Below are 16617 nucleotides of genomic sequence, written 5' to 3' on the forward strand. Positions count from 1 at the left end.
GTAAATGCCTGCTTTTACTCGGCCAAGGAAAGGCCAACAACAAACTCTACAAAAATTTCTCTAAGGCAAGCAAATTCCTGTTCCTACTCTGTCATCAATAAACCAGTAGATAATTTTACGAAAATGGTGATCAGGCAAGTAAATGCCTATTCCTGCTCAGTCCACTAAAGAACCAGCAGGTAAAATTAGATAAATTGTCAAGTTAATTTGCAAAAAACAATCCATGAGCAAACACCAGACAAGAGAGCCAATGGAAAGCATCTAGAAATTTTATAAATGTTCAATTGTTTACAAAACTAATGAAAATTTAAAGTCTATACAAAAATAGATTTAAGGATTAGGAGGGTCAACGGCTTCAGCAGGTGAAGGATCAGTTATCTCAAGAGGTGGAAAATCAGCAATACTGGGAGGAGGCGGCATGGACCCTTGTCCCACTTCAAAAGCATGTCCCCCAGCTTCCCCCTCCTGCACCCCATCCAAAGGAGCCTCCACCTGATCCTGCTCACCCTGCTCCTTATCTCCCTGGCCAACCTCAGCCATGTACCTCTCCACTCCAGCCTCCAGCTTGCTCATGTCCAGTTCGGGATATTCTTCCTTAAGCACGGACATAATGCACTTATAGCTGAAAGCAACCCCAGAGTCGTACTCGGCATCCAGCCGATCATCCACGTCAGCGGATTTGCCCTTCGCTTCGGCCAGCTGTTCCTCCAGGGACATGATCTCTCCCTCAAGGGCGGTCCTCAGAGTATCTCTTTCACTCTGGGTAGCCTGAAGATTAGACTTCAGGTCACCCAACTCGCCCTCAAGCTTGGATGAAGTGGACTCAGCAATCGCAACTTTTTCCTCCAGCACCGTAACCTGCTTTTTCAGCTCGGCCAGCTTCTCCTTCGACCGATCAGCAGACTCGACTCTCTTCTTCAAGTCCTGATTTTCAGCTTGGAGTTTCCTTTCATGGCGCGTGACCCTGTTCTTGTAGCAGGAAACTATAGTAGCCAGTTTGAAGGAGACCCTCTGGACAGAACAAGCCAATTCATTGAGATTCATGCTCTCAATGTCTTGGACCATTTTCGGTCCCACTGACTTCCCATAATCCCTCTGATACGAGGTCAAGTAATCACCCTGATCACGAGCCGGAAGAGGGGAAGTTCGATCCCCAGAGCGAGTGCTGACCTCAGAACTATTTTTCAGCAACTTTCTCCCCACCGCTCTTCCGAGGGGGAGGAGGGGGCAGAGCAGGACCTGGAGCCTTGGAAGGGCCGACGCTGGACTTCTTTGGAGGAGGAGGAGGAGGAGGATTGCTGGAGCTGCTCGAAGTCCGACCACGCTTTCTGGTCATTGCACTGAGAATCTTGCTATCCATCCCGACAGCTATGTCTACTAAACCCGAGCCGACCAGATTGGTTGATGACAGGAGGTCTTGGCAGGTAGACGCGTTCAATAGAGCCGTTTTCACCTGAAGCAAAGGTCGATCTTCAAGTCCCCCAATCAAACCCCACGACTTTGGAATAGCAAAAAAGGTTAAAGAACCCAATAAGTGGCAATTTAATTAAGAATATAGGTAAAAAATGAATGACCTCGGGTGACAAAATGTGTTAGAAGGTAAATATCACCACCCAACGAGTGAGCTGCTGGACACCAACTTCCCCCAGCAAAGAAGAATTTATTCTTCCAATTTTTGCACGAGGAGGGGAAACCGGTGATTGGTTTCCTCTTCGCAGAGCACGACATGAAATAGTACCAGCCTGCTTCCTTCGGGCTACTCCTCAGCTGGTATAGATGCTTCACTTCAACAAGAGAGGGCTCCTCTGATCCTCACCTCTCCCACAACACATACATAGCTGAGAGAACCCTCCACCCATTGGGATGTAGCTGACCTGGGGCCAGGTGCATACCACCCAGTATCTTAGCAAAATAACGTTGAAGGGACAGCCGAGCTCCTAATTTGAAACTCTCCAGGTGCATCGTCACATACCCCCGCGGAGGCCGACTAGGAACATCACCTTTCCCAAGAATTACTAGAGGAATCTCCTCGGGAATATTGTAAAGGTTCCTAAGTTTGAACAGATCAGTCTGGGTGGTGGCACAAGCTATGTAATCAATAGGATAAGAATCCGCCTCTATCCTATGACTAAGGTTCCTTCTCTGAGGGGGTCCGCTCGGTCTGGAACTGTTCCCCTCACCATCACCACCTCTTTCAGGGATCCCAACCCCACCGAAGCTGCGATTCTCACCAGAGCTCGACCCAGGTCCACCTCTATTCCCTACAAGCTCTAGTTTGGGGGAGGGAGAAACAGCCAAGGGACGCGGGTACTCAAGGGTATCCCCACCATGGGAGGGACCTACACTACTGGAGGGTCGTAAGAAATCAGTGGGTATGGACAAGTTAAGGTCTGAATCCCCTGTTTCTTCGTCACTCTCATCAACAATCAACTTCATTTTCCGATTCGACATATCGGAATCCTAAAAGAAAACAAGGAAAGCTCGCGTATACGGATACGAAAGGGGCAACACAGAACCCAATCAACAACAACCAAAGAAGAAATTAAAAGCAATACCTGGATTGAACTGGCACTGATAGCGCGGCCGTGACAGAGAAAAAACCCAGCAAGAGGATGCTTCAGACACGAGAAGTACGAGCAAAGTTCAAAGAGGGGGTTGGTTAGCCACGGAGAAACGAATAACAAAACGATGATGATTTAAGTCTAGGGATTTAAAACGAAAAGGGGGAAATGAAAGCATTTAAGTGATGGAGACGCCAGCTCACTTACTGTATATCGAGGACAGATGGCCCGTCGTTTCAAATTTCAAATACGAAGGGTCTGGAGATGCCACGTCACCAACCGTTACAAGAGGCCAGGTTAGCTGAAAGCCTAGATATGCAATGGACAGGCTCATTTAGGCCCATGCTCAGGTCGGAATCTCCCTAGAAGGAAAATGGTACCTCAGGTCCGTCCTGGTAAACAAAAGACCAGATGAGACGCTCCCCGGGTTGGTAAGATTTGACTATCAGTTTCTACTCTTAACTCATTTCACTTGCAAGACCAGAAACTGGGGGACTGGTGTTAAGTAAATAAAAGCACCAGGTTAGCCATGCTACCATTTCAGCACCGGCATGGATCACCTCAGCCAAGTGGTACGAGCAGAACGCGGGACAAACACGAGCCGACCAGAGATCGTGCCAACCGGAGAAATACACCGACCAGGGTTATATGCCGAGCCAACACCCATCCCCCAAAAAAGCGGGAACACGATCCCACAGAATCATGGTAGTTGCGCTTTTCCCAAAACCGTTACGGCAGACGCGGGGCCTCACGTTTGCCCCTAATGTAGTAGTTAGAGTCCCAAGAGGGGCCGCCACTACCCGAAAAAGGAGGGATGAAAGGTAAACGAAAACGTGGGACAATGGCTATAAAAGAGGAAGAAATGGATGAAGACAGGGACAGAAAAACTGAGAGAGGGAAAACGCTGCCAAATTGCAACCAGGCCATTTTCTTACCAATTTCGAACAAACTTCTTGAATCCAAATTGTATTGTTTTCCCGTAAACACCTTGTGCTAACTTAGGCATCGAAGGGTTTACGCCGGCAAAACCACCGGCGTCTCTGATCTGTTTTTGGTGGACGCAGGTCTAGTAAGAGAAAGGAGGGTGATTCCAACCCCAGTGGTTCGAGCAACAGTTGATAACACAAACGTTGGTGAAAGAATCTGGTCGGTCAAAGGGCGAGCAGATTTCAGCATCAACACGCCCATTATTCAATTACTCTTATTTTTATCACATGAAGAGAATTCAACGTTTGATTCACACGGAAAAAAATTGTGAGGATTGTGAGGGTTGATGCAATATAATTTAGATGGAAAGTGTTTACAAGTGCGATGCTTTGTAGGTGTTCTTGAATCAATCATAGTGATTGTTTCATCTGCACGTGGATATAATCACATGTCGGAATTTTTTTCCTTAAAATTATGATCTTATTTCGTACCGAGGTGTTATATCTTTTAAGGTACAATTATTGTTGGAAAAAAGTTACAACTATGAAATAAAATGTACTAAATGTAATTGTTAAATAATAATTTGATAAAATTAATGAAGATATATAGATTTTTTTTTATCATATAAGTGTAAAATCAAATCAACTTAGTTTATAAGTTATATAGCGGTTATTATTTTTCAAATAGTTTAGTGCTGTAACTTTTAAGTTATAGTTACCCAACCTCAATTCTAAACAAGACCTATAAAGATCAAAGATTTCCTCATTAAATTATATGTCTTGTGATTGCTTATTTAATTTATATTTTTGTTATTTATCTTTATTAATTATAGTCATCTTTTTATAAATTACAATTGGAGGAAGTTGGTTGATGTTGTTGACGCACACACGCACACATAAAGATATACTGGAAGTGCTTATGTCGACTCGAAGTTGTTGGGAATTAATGCATGTATTGATTTATTGGGAGTGTTTAAATGATTTTGTGATTTACTTGATTATTAATTGAATATTGTTTGATTGCTTCATATCCATTCTAGAAAGTTTATTTCTTTGTGAAATTTCAAAGAAATACGTTTTTTTTAAAATAATAAGGGTGTTCTAAATAATTTTAAACAATATATGGACTAATTAGAATTAATTATTAGGTAATTAACTCGATCTGTATAGGGTGAAACAACATTTATCCCAATTATATCATGATAAATACTTTTCCGATTAGAATTAGGAAACCATAGGTTTATTGAATTTTTTTTTTAATTTTCCTTTGGGGAAACGGATTAGAGAATTAGAAAACAATCATGTTGATGTCAAAATCTGATCTAGTCGGTTAGCGACTTAATATCATATTACTGCACCACCATTAAATTTATTTGGTGGAGAATCGGCTAGTCAATTGTCAAAATGTCCTGCAATCACTAGCGATTAACCTACGAATACCTAACATCATAGAAGACGGTAAGAGGCACCGGAAGTTTTTTCGGCATGAACCTTCCGACGCTCAAGTCAGTTTATAGGTTTACCATAATAAAAATCAATAATTTCTATTTAAAAGAAAAAATAAAGTTCAAATGCTCAAAAATAAAACCCAATCCCAATATGAAAATGAATTTCTTTTTTTTTTTTAGCTTGGCCGAATCCTTCTGCCTCCTAAAGAAACGTAATAGAGGAGCAGGTAGCCATGTTCCCTAGGTAACGCCCCACTCCCCTCTTTTATTCCTCCCCCTCTGTTCCGTTTCCTTCTTTTGCTCACTATCCTTTATAATTTTTTATGCTTGTCTTCCCAAAATAGCCTTTGAATACACAAATAACTATCCTTTATAATTTTTTATGCTTGTCTTCCCAAAATAGCCTTTGAATACACAAATAAATGTCTAGGCTTTAGTGTTCAGCAAATCCCACCAACAATTCCATTTTCTTAATTAATGAAAAACTAACTAGTCTGTAGAGTAATTTGCTAATTGCTATCTCCAATTCCATTTTCTTAATTAATGAAAAACTAACTAGTCTGTAGAGTAATTTGCTAATTGCTATCTCCTCTCTACGCGCGCTGAATAATTTGTTGCATGCAAACTTTTTATTTTATGCAAATCGTATGTACTGTAACATTGGAATTGATGGATAAGCAAAAATACAAGAATATTTATGCCAATAAAAATAGTTTTTTTTTCCTTTTTAAATAAACACAACGCGATGTTGCTCTGCTCTACATTTTTGCTATCTCTTTATTCTTTTTTTTTTTTTTTGGGCTTCTTAAAGCCTCAAACTTTGATAACCAAAACTTCATCGACCTATGAAAAAATCTGCAGATTAGTTTTTATTATCGGAATAATTGTTTGAGAATACTAAAACAAAATATAAAATAAGAAAATAGGGGGTTAAATTAGAGGGGGAAAAAAGGCATGTTCTATCGATTACTATAGCTTAAGGGGAAAAAAAAAATCAATTGGGAATTTTTTTCTTTAATTTTTGTTTTACTTGATAGAGATTTCTCCTTAGTCCTTACAGTTTTAAGTTTGGATGCCGTAGGGTTAGTAATTTAGTATTTCCCTTGCAAGCTGAGGTTAAGGATGGAATTTCTTTAAAGAAATTAAAAAGGATTAAAGAAAAGCATACCAATAGGTAATTATAAATAACCATAAATAAACATAAACAAAATGTTTATGAAGTAAATTACACATGCACATATTATTTTTTTGTTTTATTTCTTACTTGTCTATTTTATTTGCTGCTTGATAACCCTTAAATACTAATCTAGTACTGCTAATTTCAGACACAAAATGTTTAACTCTAGGCTGCAGTTTTACTCAAAATGATGACCACTGGCTTCGCACCATTTAACCGGCATACTGATGAGCATAATTTATATACATATTTTACCCTTAATTATATAATTACTAGTTATTTTTATTTGTTATTTTTAATTAATTAAATTATTTTATTGAATAGGGGATTAATTGAAGATTATGGATAAAAAAGGATATAAGGGAGCTCAATTTTGGAAGCGTTAATTAATTGATTTTAGAAGCAATTAGACATACATGCATGTGGAAGTGAAGCCGAGGAAACCGAAGCTAGTAAATTAATTGATCTAGCACATGAAGAAGAATTTAAGCATAACATTGGCTTTAGCTTAGTTAAGTTACACGTGCATGGCTTTGTAATATTTGGAAAGCAATTTAAATGGGACCCGCACTTGGCTTTCATAATTGGAAAAGGAATCTTAAAGCAATTCCAAAGGTGGTCACGTGTGAGAGCTAAAGGAAATAAAAGGCAAGCCTTTTGGCTTTAGGATTTAAGAGATGGGGCCCATTTCAAAGATTATAAAAGGGAGTTTTGGCTTTTGGAGAAGGAGGCGGCCAGAGGACAGAAACAAAAGGCTGGAAGACAGCAATCGGCAGTAGCAATATTTCGGCTTCCATGGCTGATTTTATTTTTTTTGTTGCTCACAATTCAAGTATGTCTAGCTAATTTTCTTATACTGAGGTTAAGGATGAAACCCTATTCAATGAAACAATTATCTTTTTATTTAATTAATTCCCTATATATGTTCTTTGATGATTATGGTTTTTATTTCACATGATTAATTGGATGTTAATAAAATCTTTTCATCAATTCTGTCATGCATTATTGATTGTTAGGATTAATATTCGATTAATTCTATGCTTGGATCTATAAAGTTTATACATGATTATCTTTGACTCTATGTCTTTCATTAAATTGTTTACATAGAGTGCTTAGTAAACTTTGACTCTTTGTTATTCAATATGTTTACATGGGATACTTAGATATCGTATTATTAAGTAGAAAAAGAACCTACATTAGATTTAATTACTTGGGCTTAATTGTTATATCCATGAGATGACATAGATTGATTTCGAGTTGTCACTCTAAAATTGGGGATTAATTAATATTTAGATAATTACTAATTGAATAGTGGTGGATTCCGAAACCTTGGTAATTTTTATCTCATTAAATTCTCATTTACTTTAATTGTTTTCTTAGTTTAATTAGTTTAATTTCTCTTAAAACTCAATTTGCTCAACTAGGTTAGAATTAATATTAATTTTAGATTTAAATTAGACTTTTCAATTTATAACAATCCCTGTGGGATCGACCTCGTTACCACTTTTCTATCTCTAGATTCGTGCGCTTGCGAGTATATTAAAATTTTCACAACACATACATTTCTACAAATTGAACAAGGCTATTGATTTTCATTATTATTTTTTATTTATTTATAAATTACTATTTTAATTTTCACTTTTTATTGGGTTGTTTAACGGATTAGTGAAGTTGGTGGTCGTGATGCACTCACAAGGTACAATTTTATTTTATAATTTCAAATTTGTATTTTAAAATGCAGGTACATTATGTATACATAATTATTGATTTTCGTATGTGGGTGTTTTGAAATATTGCTAAAAGACCAAACTTTAATAAACTATTTTTCATCTTTTTTTTTTCCTTTTTTCCTAAAGTTTGAGTGATATCCGCATTTTAAATTCATGTGGAACAAAAGCTAATGTATGCACAAAATTCTTTTATTTTTTCAGAGAAAAATGGGTAAGAGAAGCAGATTTTTCTCTTGAAAAAGAAAAACTAATACGATGCAAGCATAGGAAAGAGGTCAGTGTTTTCGATTAGAATTTAGTATTGAGCTGAATTTTATACTCAACTCTTTTATGGTACTGCGATTAATAAACTCATGATTTGCTTTTGCTTTTACTTCAAGTGAAAGAAAGAGGAAACCTTTTGTTTTTTGTTTGATTCCTGACTATAGATGTTAGCTATATATAGAGTTGAGGTAGCTGCCTTAAGTGATGGTGATAAAAAGATTAAGCAGCGCACACAATCTTACTGTCGTCCAGACCATCCAGCTGTGATGACTCTAGTTTTTTTGTTACATTAGCTTTAGTGGAAAGGAGGGCCAATTTAACAAAGACTAGATTTGGTGGCTTGCTATAATGCTTATTCTCAGGGAATCTAATGTTATAAGATGATTTAATGATCTTCTATGATTGTGAGTAGTATAGTATAATTGAAAAGAGCCTGGTGTCACGGGATGAGTGTTTTGCACAGCTAACCCGTGCGGCACTTAGACAACTTTGCCGAATATTGCTAAGTAAGCCTAGAGATTCTCGAACAAGAGAAGAGAGCAATTGAGCCAAAGAAACTTGTATTGCACAAAGAGAGATTACAATGCTTGTTGGATACAAATGCTTAATGCCATCCCATATTTATAGGGGAGGCTTTGCCTAACTTTGCCTAACTTCACCTAACTTCACCTAACTTTGCCAAACTTGGTCAAACTCTAGAGTATTTTACAATTTCCTAGCTATTTGCATGTGCTGGAATTGTATAAAGTATTCTAGAATATTTACATGTTCACATGTGCTAGAGTTGCCTAGAACCTTCCGGAATTGGGCCAAGCTAGCACTCTTGGCCTTGTGTTGGCTCTCTAGCCCGAAATTGTGGGCAATTGGGCTAGCGAATTGGGCGGTCCGCAACATCCTCCCCCACCTAATCTCGCGGCGTCCTCGTCGCGCTCTCGTGCTTGAAGTGCTGGATGTGCTCAGCGAATTGCCACAAATCATCTTCCCGTTCCCAAGTGGCTTCGCTCTCGGGGAGGTTTTTCCACTTCACCAAGTACTCGCTATGTGCTGGCACACCCCTCCTCGAAACCGTTCGGTCCGTAATGATGTAGTCCACATCTTTGTCGAACGCGGTGACAACGGCAGTTGGCGCGCGCCTCGATTCTCCGGGACTTGGTTCTCCCATGTCTTCATGATATGGCTTGAGAAGGCTCACATGGAAGACCGGATGGATCTTGAGTCTTGGCGGAAGTTGGAGTTGATACGAGACGTTGCCTACACGTCGAACAACTCGGAAGGGTCCCTCGTAGCGCCTCACTAACCCCTTGTGAACTTTCCGCAAAGTCTTGAATTGTTGGGGTAGGAGCTTGATCATGACTTGATCTCCTTCCTTGTACTCAACATGCCGTCTCCTTGTATCAGCCCATTTCTTCATTTTCCTCGCGGCTTTGTCGAGATAGGCTCGCGTGATGTCCGCTTCCTCATGCCATTCGCGGGCGAGCTTGTGTGCCGCGGGGCTTTTCCCTCCGTAAGTCGAGGCTATGGCATTGGGGGTCATGGGCTGGAATCCCATGATGATCTCGAACGGACTCTTGCCTGTAGCCTCGCTTCGCTGCAAGTTATAAGAAAATTGGGCGATGTCGAGTAGCTTCGCCCAATCCCGCTGGTGAGCGCTCACATAATGCCTCAGGTACATCTCGAGGAGGCCATTAATGCGCTCGGTCTGCCCATCTGTTTGTGGGTGGAAACTTGTCGAGAACTTGAGATCGGTCCCCAACATCTTAAAGAGCTCCGTCCAAAACCGCCCAGTAAACCGAGGGTCTCGGTCGCTCACAATGCTCTTCGGAACTCCCCAAAGCTTCACAATGTGCTTGACGAATAGGCGGGCTGCCTCGTCCGCTTTGCAATCGACGGGTGCGGCAATGAATGTAGCATACTTGCTGTATCGGTCGACAACGACCATGATGCTACCGCAACCTTCGGACTTGGGCAGCGATGTGATGAAGTCCATGGAGACACTCTCCCATGGCCTTGTTGCTAGTGGTAGCGGCTCTAACAGTCCCGCTGGAAGTTGATGATCCACCTTGTCTTGTTGGCACACAAGACAAGTTCGCACATATGCCTCGATGTCGTCCCTCATGTGCGGCCAAAAATACGAGGCTTGAACTAGTGCGGTGGTGCGCTCGATTCCTGGGTGACCAGCCCACTTAGAGTCGTGGCACTCCTTGATTACTTCCTTCCGCAAGTTTCCCCACCTTGGCACGAACAGCCGATCTCCCTTGGTGAGGAGGATGCCTTCCTCTTGCCAAAACCGCCTTGTCTTTCCTTCGAGCACCTTCTCCAGCAAATCCTTTGCTAGCGGATCTTGTTGGAGGCCTTCCTTGATGCGTGAGACAAGGTCGGACTTCGGTTGGCTCATGCTAAGTGTTGCCAATTCCGCCTTGCGGCTTAGAGCGTCCGCAACAACATTGGCTTTCCCCGGTTTGTACTCTAGCCGATAGTCGAATTCCGCAAGGAAATCTTGCCACCGTGCTTGCTTCGGACTCAACGTCTTTTGAGTTTGAAAGTAGCTTGTCGCCACGTTGTCCGTCATGATCGTGAAGTGTGAGCCAAGCAAGTAATGTCGCCACACTCTTAGACAATGGATGATGGCTGTCATCTCCTTTTCTTGCACCGTGTAGCGGCGTTCCGTGTCATTTAGTTTTCGACTCTCGAACGCTATTGGGTGGCCTTCTTGCATAAGGACTCCACCTATGGCGAAATCTGAGGCATCCGTTTGAACTTCGAAGGGCTTGGTGTGGTCCGGAAGAGCGAGGACTGGTTCTTCCGAAATTGCCTTCTTCAACTCCTCGAATGCACACTGGCACTCTTCAGACCAATGCCACGTTCTGTTTTTCTTGAGCATATCTGTCAAGGGTGCCGCCTTGGCTGAATAGCCCTTAATGAAGCGGCGGTAGTAATTCACCAGCCCAAGGAATGAGCGAAGCTCGGGTACTTTCGAGGGAGGCTCCCAATCGAGGATGGCCTTTACTTTGTCATTTTCCATCATGATCTTCCCGCCCGTAATCTTGTGGCCAAGGAACTCCACCTCTTGTTGGGCAAACGAGCACTTCTCTAGTTTGAGGAAGAGCTCATTGTCTCGAAGTACTTGGAGGACTTGTTGCAAGTGTTGGGCATGATCCTCGAGTGTGGTGCTATACACCACAATGTCGTCCAAGTACACGACCACGAAGCGGTCGAGGAATGGTTGGAGTACCTTGTTCATGAGTGTGCAAAATGTGGCGGGTGCTTTAGTAAGGCCAAAAGGCATCACAAGGAATTCGAAAGACCCGTACCTTGTTGTGCACGTTGTCTTCAGTTCGTCTCCCTTGGCGATGCGCACTTGATAATACCCGGAGCGCAAGTCAAGTTTGGTGAAGTACCGTGCTTTGCCAAGCTGGTCGAACAAGTCCGCAATCAAGGGAATCGGATACTTGTTCTTGATAGTGATCTTGTTGAGCGCTCTATAGTCGATGCACATCCGCAGCGATCCATCCTTTTTCTTTTGGAAGAGGACCGGTGCACCGAATGGGGCCTTTGAGGGGCGAATGTAGCCTGCATCCAGCAAGTCTTTGAGTTGTCTCCGCAACTCCTCTAATTCAGGTGGCGCCATGCGGTAGGGTGCCAAGGCTGGTGGCTTTGCGCCTTGTTCCAGTTCAATCGCATGATCTACCTCTCGCGGAGGTGGGAGCTTCTTCGGAAGTTCTGGAGGCATCACATCCTTGTAATATTCGAGGACGGCTTGAATTCGTGGAGGGACTTGGTTTGGTGACGTTCCGCTATTTCCTTCCTCATTTAGTTCCCGAATGGAGACCAAGAAGCTTGGGTCCTTCTTGAAAGCCCTTTTGAATTGCATGGCGGAGAGTGTCTTCTCCTCGGACTTGCCTCGCTCCGTGGGTACCATGCATGCTTTACTCCCGTCGAGGATGCTTAGGGAGTTTGTAGCGGGCAGTGGGAAGGCATGGACTTGGTCGAAGAATTCCATGCCGAGGACCATCTTGAAGTCGTCCATGGGCACGATGGAGAAGTCAAGCTTTCCGCTCCACGTACCAAGTGTGATGTGCACGCCTTGTGCGATTCCCGCAATTGGTTTGGCGGGTGAGTTCACAGCCTTCATTGTGCCTCCTTCCTTGGTGGCCTTGAGGCCTAAGCGCTTGGCCTCGTCTACGGACACAAAATTGTGTGTTGCTCCCGTGTCTAGCAGCACGCGAACGGACTGACCGTTTACCTTTGCGCTTACGTACATGAGCCCTTTCTTGACGAGTGCGGGCTGTTGGCGATTGATTGCGCCGAGGCGTTAGAGAGAACCCATGCTGAGTTGGGGTTCCTCCGTGGACATTGCGGGGTTGCTCTTGAGTTGGGCAGCAAGAGCATTAAGCGACCTCTTCTCCGGACAGTCGCGTACCCAATGAGGACCATTGCATATGAAGCATGGACTTCGCGGCTTTGGCGCCTCCTTCTTGCCCTCCGTTTTTCCTTGCCAACTCTTGTTGCTAGGCGGCTTTTTCTGCCCCCAATCTTTGCGGTTGTTGCCCTTGTCCTTGCGACTCTCTCCCCCGCCTTTGCCTTGGTTGGCCTTTTTGTCCTTGGATTGGGTAGAGTATTCGGTGAGCGACTCCGCAACGGCAATGGCGTCGTCAAGTGTTTGAACACCACGCCTATCAAGCTCGGTCTTGGCCCAATCCTTGAGGCCATCTTGGAAGTAGAAGAGTGAATCCTTGTCGGACATGTCGCTTATCTCCAACATGAGGGTAGTGAACTCGTTGATGTAGTCCCGAATGCTACCCGATTGCTTGAGGCGACGTAAGCGCACTCGCGCTTCCTTCTCCGCATTGCTTGGGGCGAATTGCTTTCGGAGTTCTTGCTTGAAGTCGGCCCAAGTGTCGATGGCGCAAATGCCCTTGCCCATCTCGCCATGCTTGCGACGCCACCATAGTTGTGCAGCGCCTCTAAGATAGGTGGGTGCAGTGCCCACTTTCGATGCCTCATCTCGGACACCCATGGCATCGAAGTATTGATCCAGCCCAAAGAGGAAATTGTCCACGATGGTGGCATTGCGTGTGCCATCGTAGGTGTCAGGCTTTGGCACGTCAATGCGGCGCGCATCACTCGAGTTTGCGGAAGCTGGACTTGTGGAGAGTGTGCGCTTGTGCCATGCCCAATCCGAGCGGACTTCATCCACTTCCGCACGGACAGTACGTAGTTCGTCCTGAACAAAACTACGAAGTTTGAACAACTCATCATGGAAAGAACGAAACTCACCTCGGAGAATGTTCGCTTGCTCATGGATGAGAGCTTTTGTGGCCACCGTGAACTCGGCGTATTCTCCCTCGAGACCATCCACTCTTTCCTCCAATCCCACGAGGCTATCTTGAGCGGCGGACAATGCTATTTCGAGAGTGCCTACACGAGGCTCCAACGCATCCACGGATAGGGCCTTGGACTTGCCGCGAGTCTTGCCTTGGGCGCGTTCTCCCTCTCGGCCACGGCTTGGTTCCGGTGGAACATCCACACCAACAACACCCTCTTGTGCTACGTTCGAAGGGTTGGCCATTGCTTCGTGAGCTAATTTGCGTGCGTGCAAACCTTAGCTCTGATACCACTTGTCACGGGATGAGTGTTTTGCGCAGCTAACCCGTGCGGCACTTAGACAACTTTGCCGAATATTGCTAAGTAAGCCTAGAGATTCTCGAACAAGAGAAGAGAGCAATTGAGCCAAAGAAACTTGTATTGCACAAAGAGAGATTACAATGCTTGTTGGATACAAATGCTTAATGCCATCCCATATTTATAGGGGAGGCTTTGCCTAACTTTGCCTAACTTCACCTAACTTCACCTAACTTTGCCAAACTTGGTCAAACTCTAGAGTATTTTACAATTTCCTAGCTATTTGCATGTGCTGGAATTGTATAAAGTATTCTAGAATATTTACATGTTCACATGTGCTAGAGTTGCCTAGAACCTTCCGGAATTGGGCCAAGCTAGCACTCTTGGCCTTGTGTTGGCTCTCTAGCCCGAAATTGTGGGCAATTGGGCTAGCGAATTGGGCGGTCCGCAACACTGGGCTCCTATGATGAATATATAATAGTAACACAATACTGTGATTGAAAAAAACACAGTTACAATGAACTCTTCATTTATTCATTGCGGAGATTGAATGGCAAACAGAGAATAAAATGAAGCAGAGTAATCTCATTACTAGCAAAATTGACCCTCTTTAATGTTATATGGCACAGGTGTGTGTACAGCAAGAGCAAGTTATTTGCAGTTTTTATTGTAAAATATACAGGTTATGACCATGATCATTGTAGTGAGGTTTTGATGATTTTAGATGCTTTTTTTTATTTTTTTTAAATTGTGACACCTTTGATTTATGGTAGTTTTGTAGAAGAAAATATATATATATATATATATATATATATATATATATATATATATATATATATATATATATATAAATTAGGAGGGATGAGTTAACTAACGATTGCAATCATTACAGTAATGTTGATGAGTGATACATCATTTGAAATTTACTTGTCAGTTGCTGAAATGACGAAAAAAAAAACAATAAACAATAGCAGTAATATTTTTATGGAAATTCTTGGTTTTTATGGAAATACTCTTGCTGAAATTCTAATTTTGACTTTCAACTCTTGATTTTTATGGAAAGTAAAATTAATTGTTTGTTATATTCATACAATCCACTCTACATAATGATTTCATTTTAATAAATGCTTGATGATCTCCACTGAAAAACTACTTCAATTCTTTTGTTTTATTTAACTTTTTGGTTGTTGAAAATAGCCTTAATTTTCAAATAATTGGAGAAAGAGTAAAGGACATTTAACAAATTTATGTGCCAAAAATAAAGGAGAAATTGAAGAGAAAGGGTGCTTGCAGAAGTGGGTGCAAAGATAAATCAGTCTATAAGAATTATTGCGGTTATTAATTTTTTGTCAATATAAAAATTTTTCAGCAAATAAAAATTGATTTTTTCCGATTTACTAAAAAATTAATTAAAAACTTCGGCGATAGCATTTTTTATGGGTGCATGTACCCTCCCTTTTAAAAAAATATAATAATTAATACTTAATATAGTATTAAATACAAAAATATCAATATTTGACTACACAAATTTATATCATTAGGTCCTTAAAATTTAAAATTGAAGACACAGAATGAAATATATATAAATTTCATTCTCATAGGAAAGGATCCTCTTATAATCTTAAAATATTTGAGCTTTGAAAGATTTTTTAAAACAAAAGTACTTTTATTTTTGTACAATCAATATTTATTTATTTATTATATTTTTATTCATTACCTATCAATCATGTGAGTATATTTACTCAGAAATATCATATCAAGAGAGAATCTTGATCCCACGCACACGCAAATATGTTAATTTCTATACGCTTCACTTACCTGTAGAATCAATTATCTAAAATGCAAGTTTGTGGCCACAAAAAAAGCCAAAGAAAGAAGATAATAACAATTGACTTGTATATTATACTCATGCAATCCACTCGACATAATGATATCATTTTAATAAGGCAATGGCTGATGATCTCCATTGAAAAACTAATTCAATTTTTTTGCTTCATTTAACTTTTTGGTTGTTGAAAATAACCTTAACTATCAAATAATTGTAGAAAGAGTAAAGAACATTTAACAAATTTATGTGCAAAAAAAAAAAAAGGAGAAGTTGAAGAGAAAGGGTGCTTGCAGAAGTGGGTGTCAAAGAAAAATCGGTCCATTAGAATTATTGCAGTTATGTTTTGGCAATATAAAATTTTTATAGCAAGTAAAAATTAACTAAAAACTTCTGCGACAGCATTTTTTATGGGTGCTTATACCCTCCCTTTAAAAAAATAATAATAATTAATGCTTAATATAGTATTAAATACGAAAATATCAATATTTGACTAACAAAATATTAGATTATCACACAAAATCAAAACCAGTATTATCAATAACAACAAAAATCATCGCTTATCCATTAAATTTAATAAAAACCAACATTTAAATTCATCAAATATTGGTGGAGGTAGTGGATTCATGGTAAAGAAAATAGTTGATGGTGATGAACTTATTGTTGATGAAGTGGTCAGAGTGATACTTATACGAGGGAGGGGAAGGTAGAGATAGAATAAAACTAATAATTTTTTATTTTAATAAAGATAATTCTATAAAGTAATAAGATTATTTGAAAAGTGGAGCTGATGAGATAATTTGAGGGGTTCAATTATCATTACTCAGAACCGTTTACATGGAGCTAATTAAAAATAGTGAAGTAATTAAATACGCTAATCATACACAGCTGCAATGTTAACTATTAAAACAGCCTAATGAGCTTAGCCTCAGTTTGACCCTCACCGTTGATCTACCATTCCTATCATCACTACTTGCCACCTCGCATTGTATCAAATCTCTTCTGTGACCTCATTGTGCCCTCTCTTCGTAACACATAAACACAACCAATTCTTGTACCAAATT

The 16617-nt window shown here is 41.0% G+C and overlaps 3 protein-coding genes across 3 annotated transcripts; all 3 read right to left on the reverse strand.

Annotated features, from left to right (window-relative positions):
• Positions 1-330: 330 nt before the first annotated feature.
• Positions 331-1065, reverse strand: LOC112100086. The gene has a single exon (XM_024187887.1). It carries the CDS (start codon positions 1063-1065, stop codon positions 331-333), a length of 735 nt encoding a protein of 244 aa, XP_024043655.1.
• Positions 1066-1177: 112 nt separating this feature from the next.
• Positions 1178-2451, reverse strand: LOC112100089. The gene is made up of 3 exons (XM_024187897.1): positions 1973-2451; positions 1817-1874; positions 1178-1498 (listed from the first exon to the last, which is right to left on the reverse strand). Exons 1-3 carry the CDS (start codon positions 2449-2451, stop codon positions 1178-1180), a joined length of 858 nt encoding a protein of 285 aa, XP_024043665.1.
• Positions 2452-12418: 9967 nt separating this feature from the next.
• Positions 12419-13868, reverse strand: LOC112100090. The gene has a single exon (XM_024187916.1). It carries the CDS (start codon positions 13673-13675, stop codon positions 12419-12421), a length of 1257 nt encoding a protein of 418 aa, XP_024043684.1. The 5' UTR covers positions 13676-13868.
• Between the last annotated feature and the right edge of the window lie 2749 nt (positions 13869-16617).

The sequence above is a fragment of the Citrus clementina genome, unplaced genomic scaffold, assembly GCF_000493195.1.
Source record: "Citrus clementina cultivar Clemenules unplaced genomic scaffold, Citrus_clementina_v1.0 scaffold_9, whole genome shotgun sequence".
Classification (NCBI taxonomy): Eukaryota; Viridiplantae; Streptophyta; class Magnoliopsida; order Sapindales; family Rutaceae; genus Citrus; species Citrus x clementina.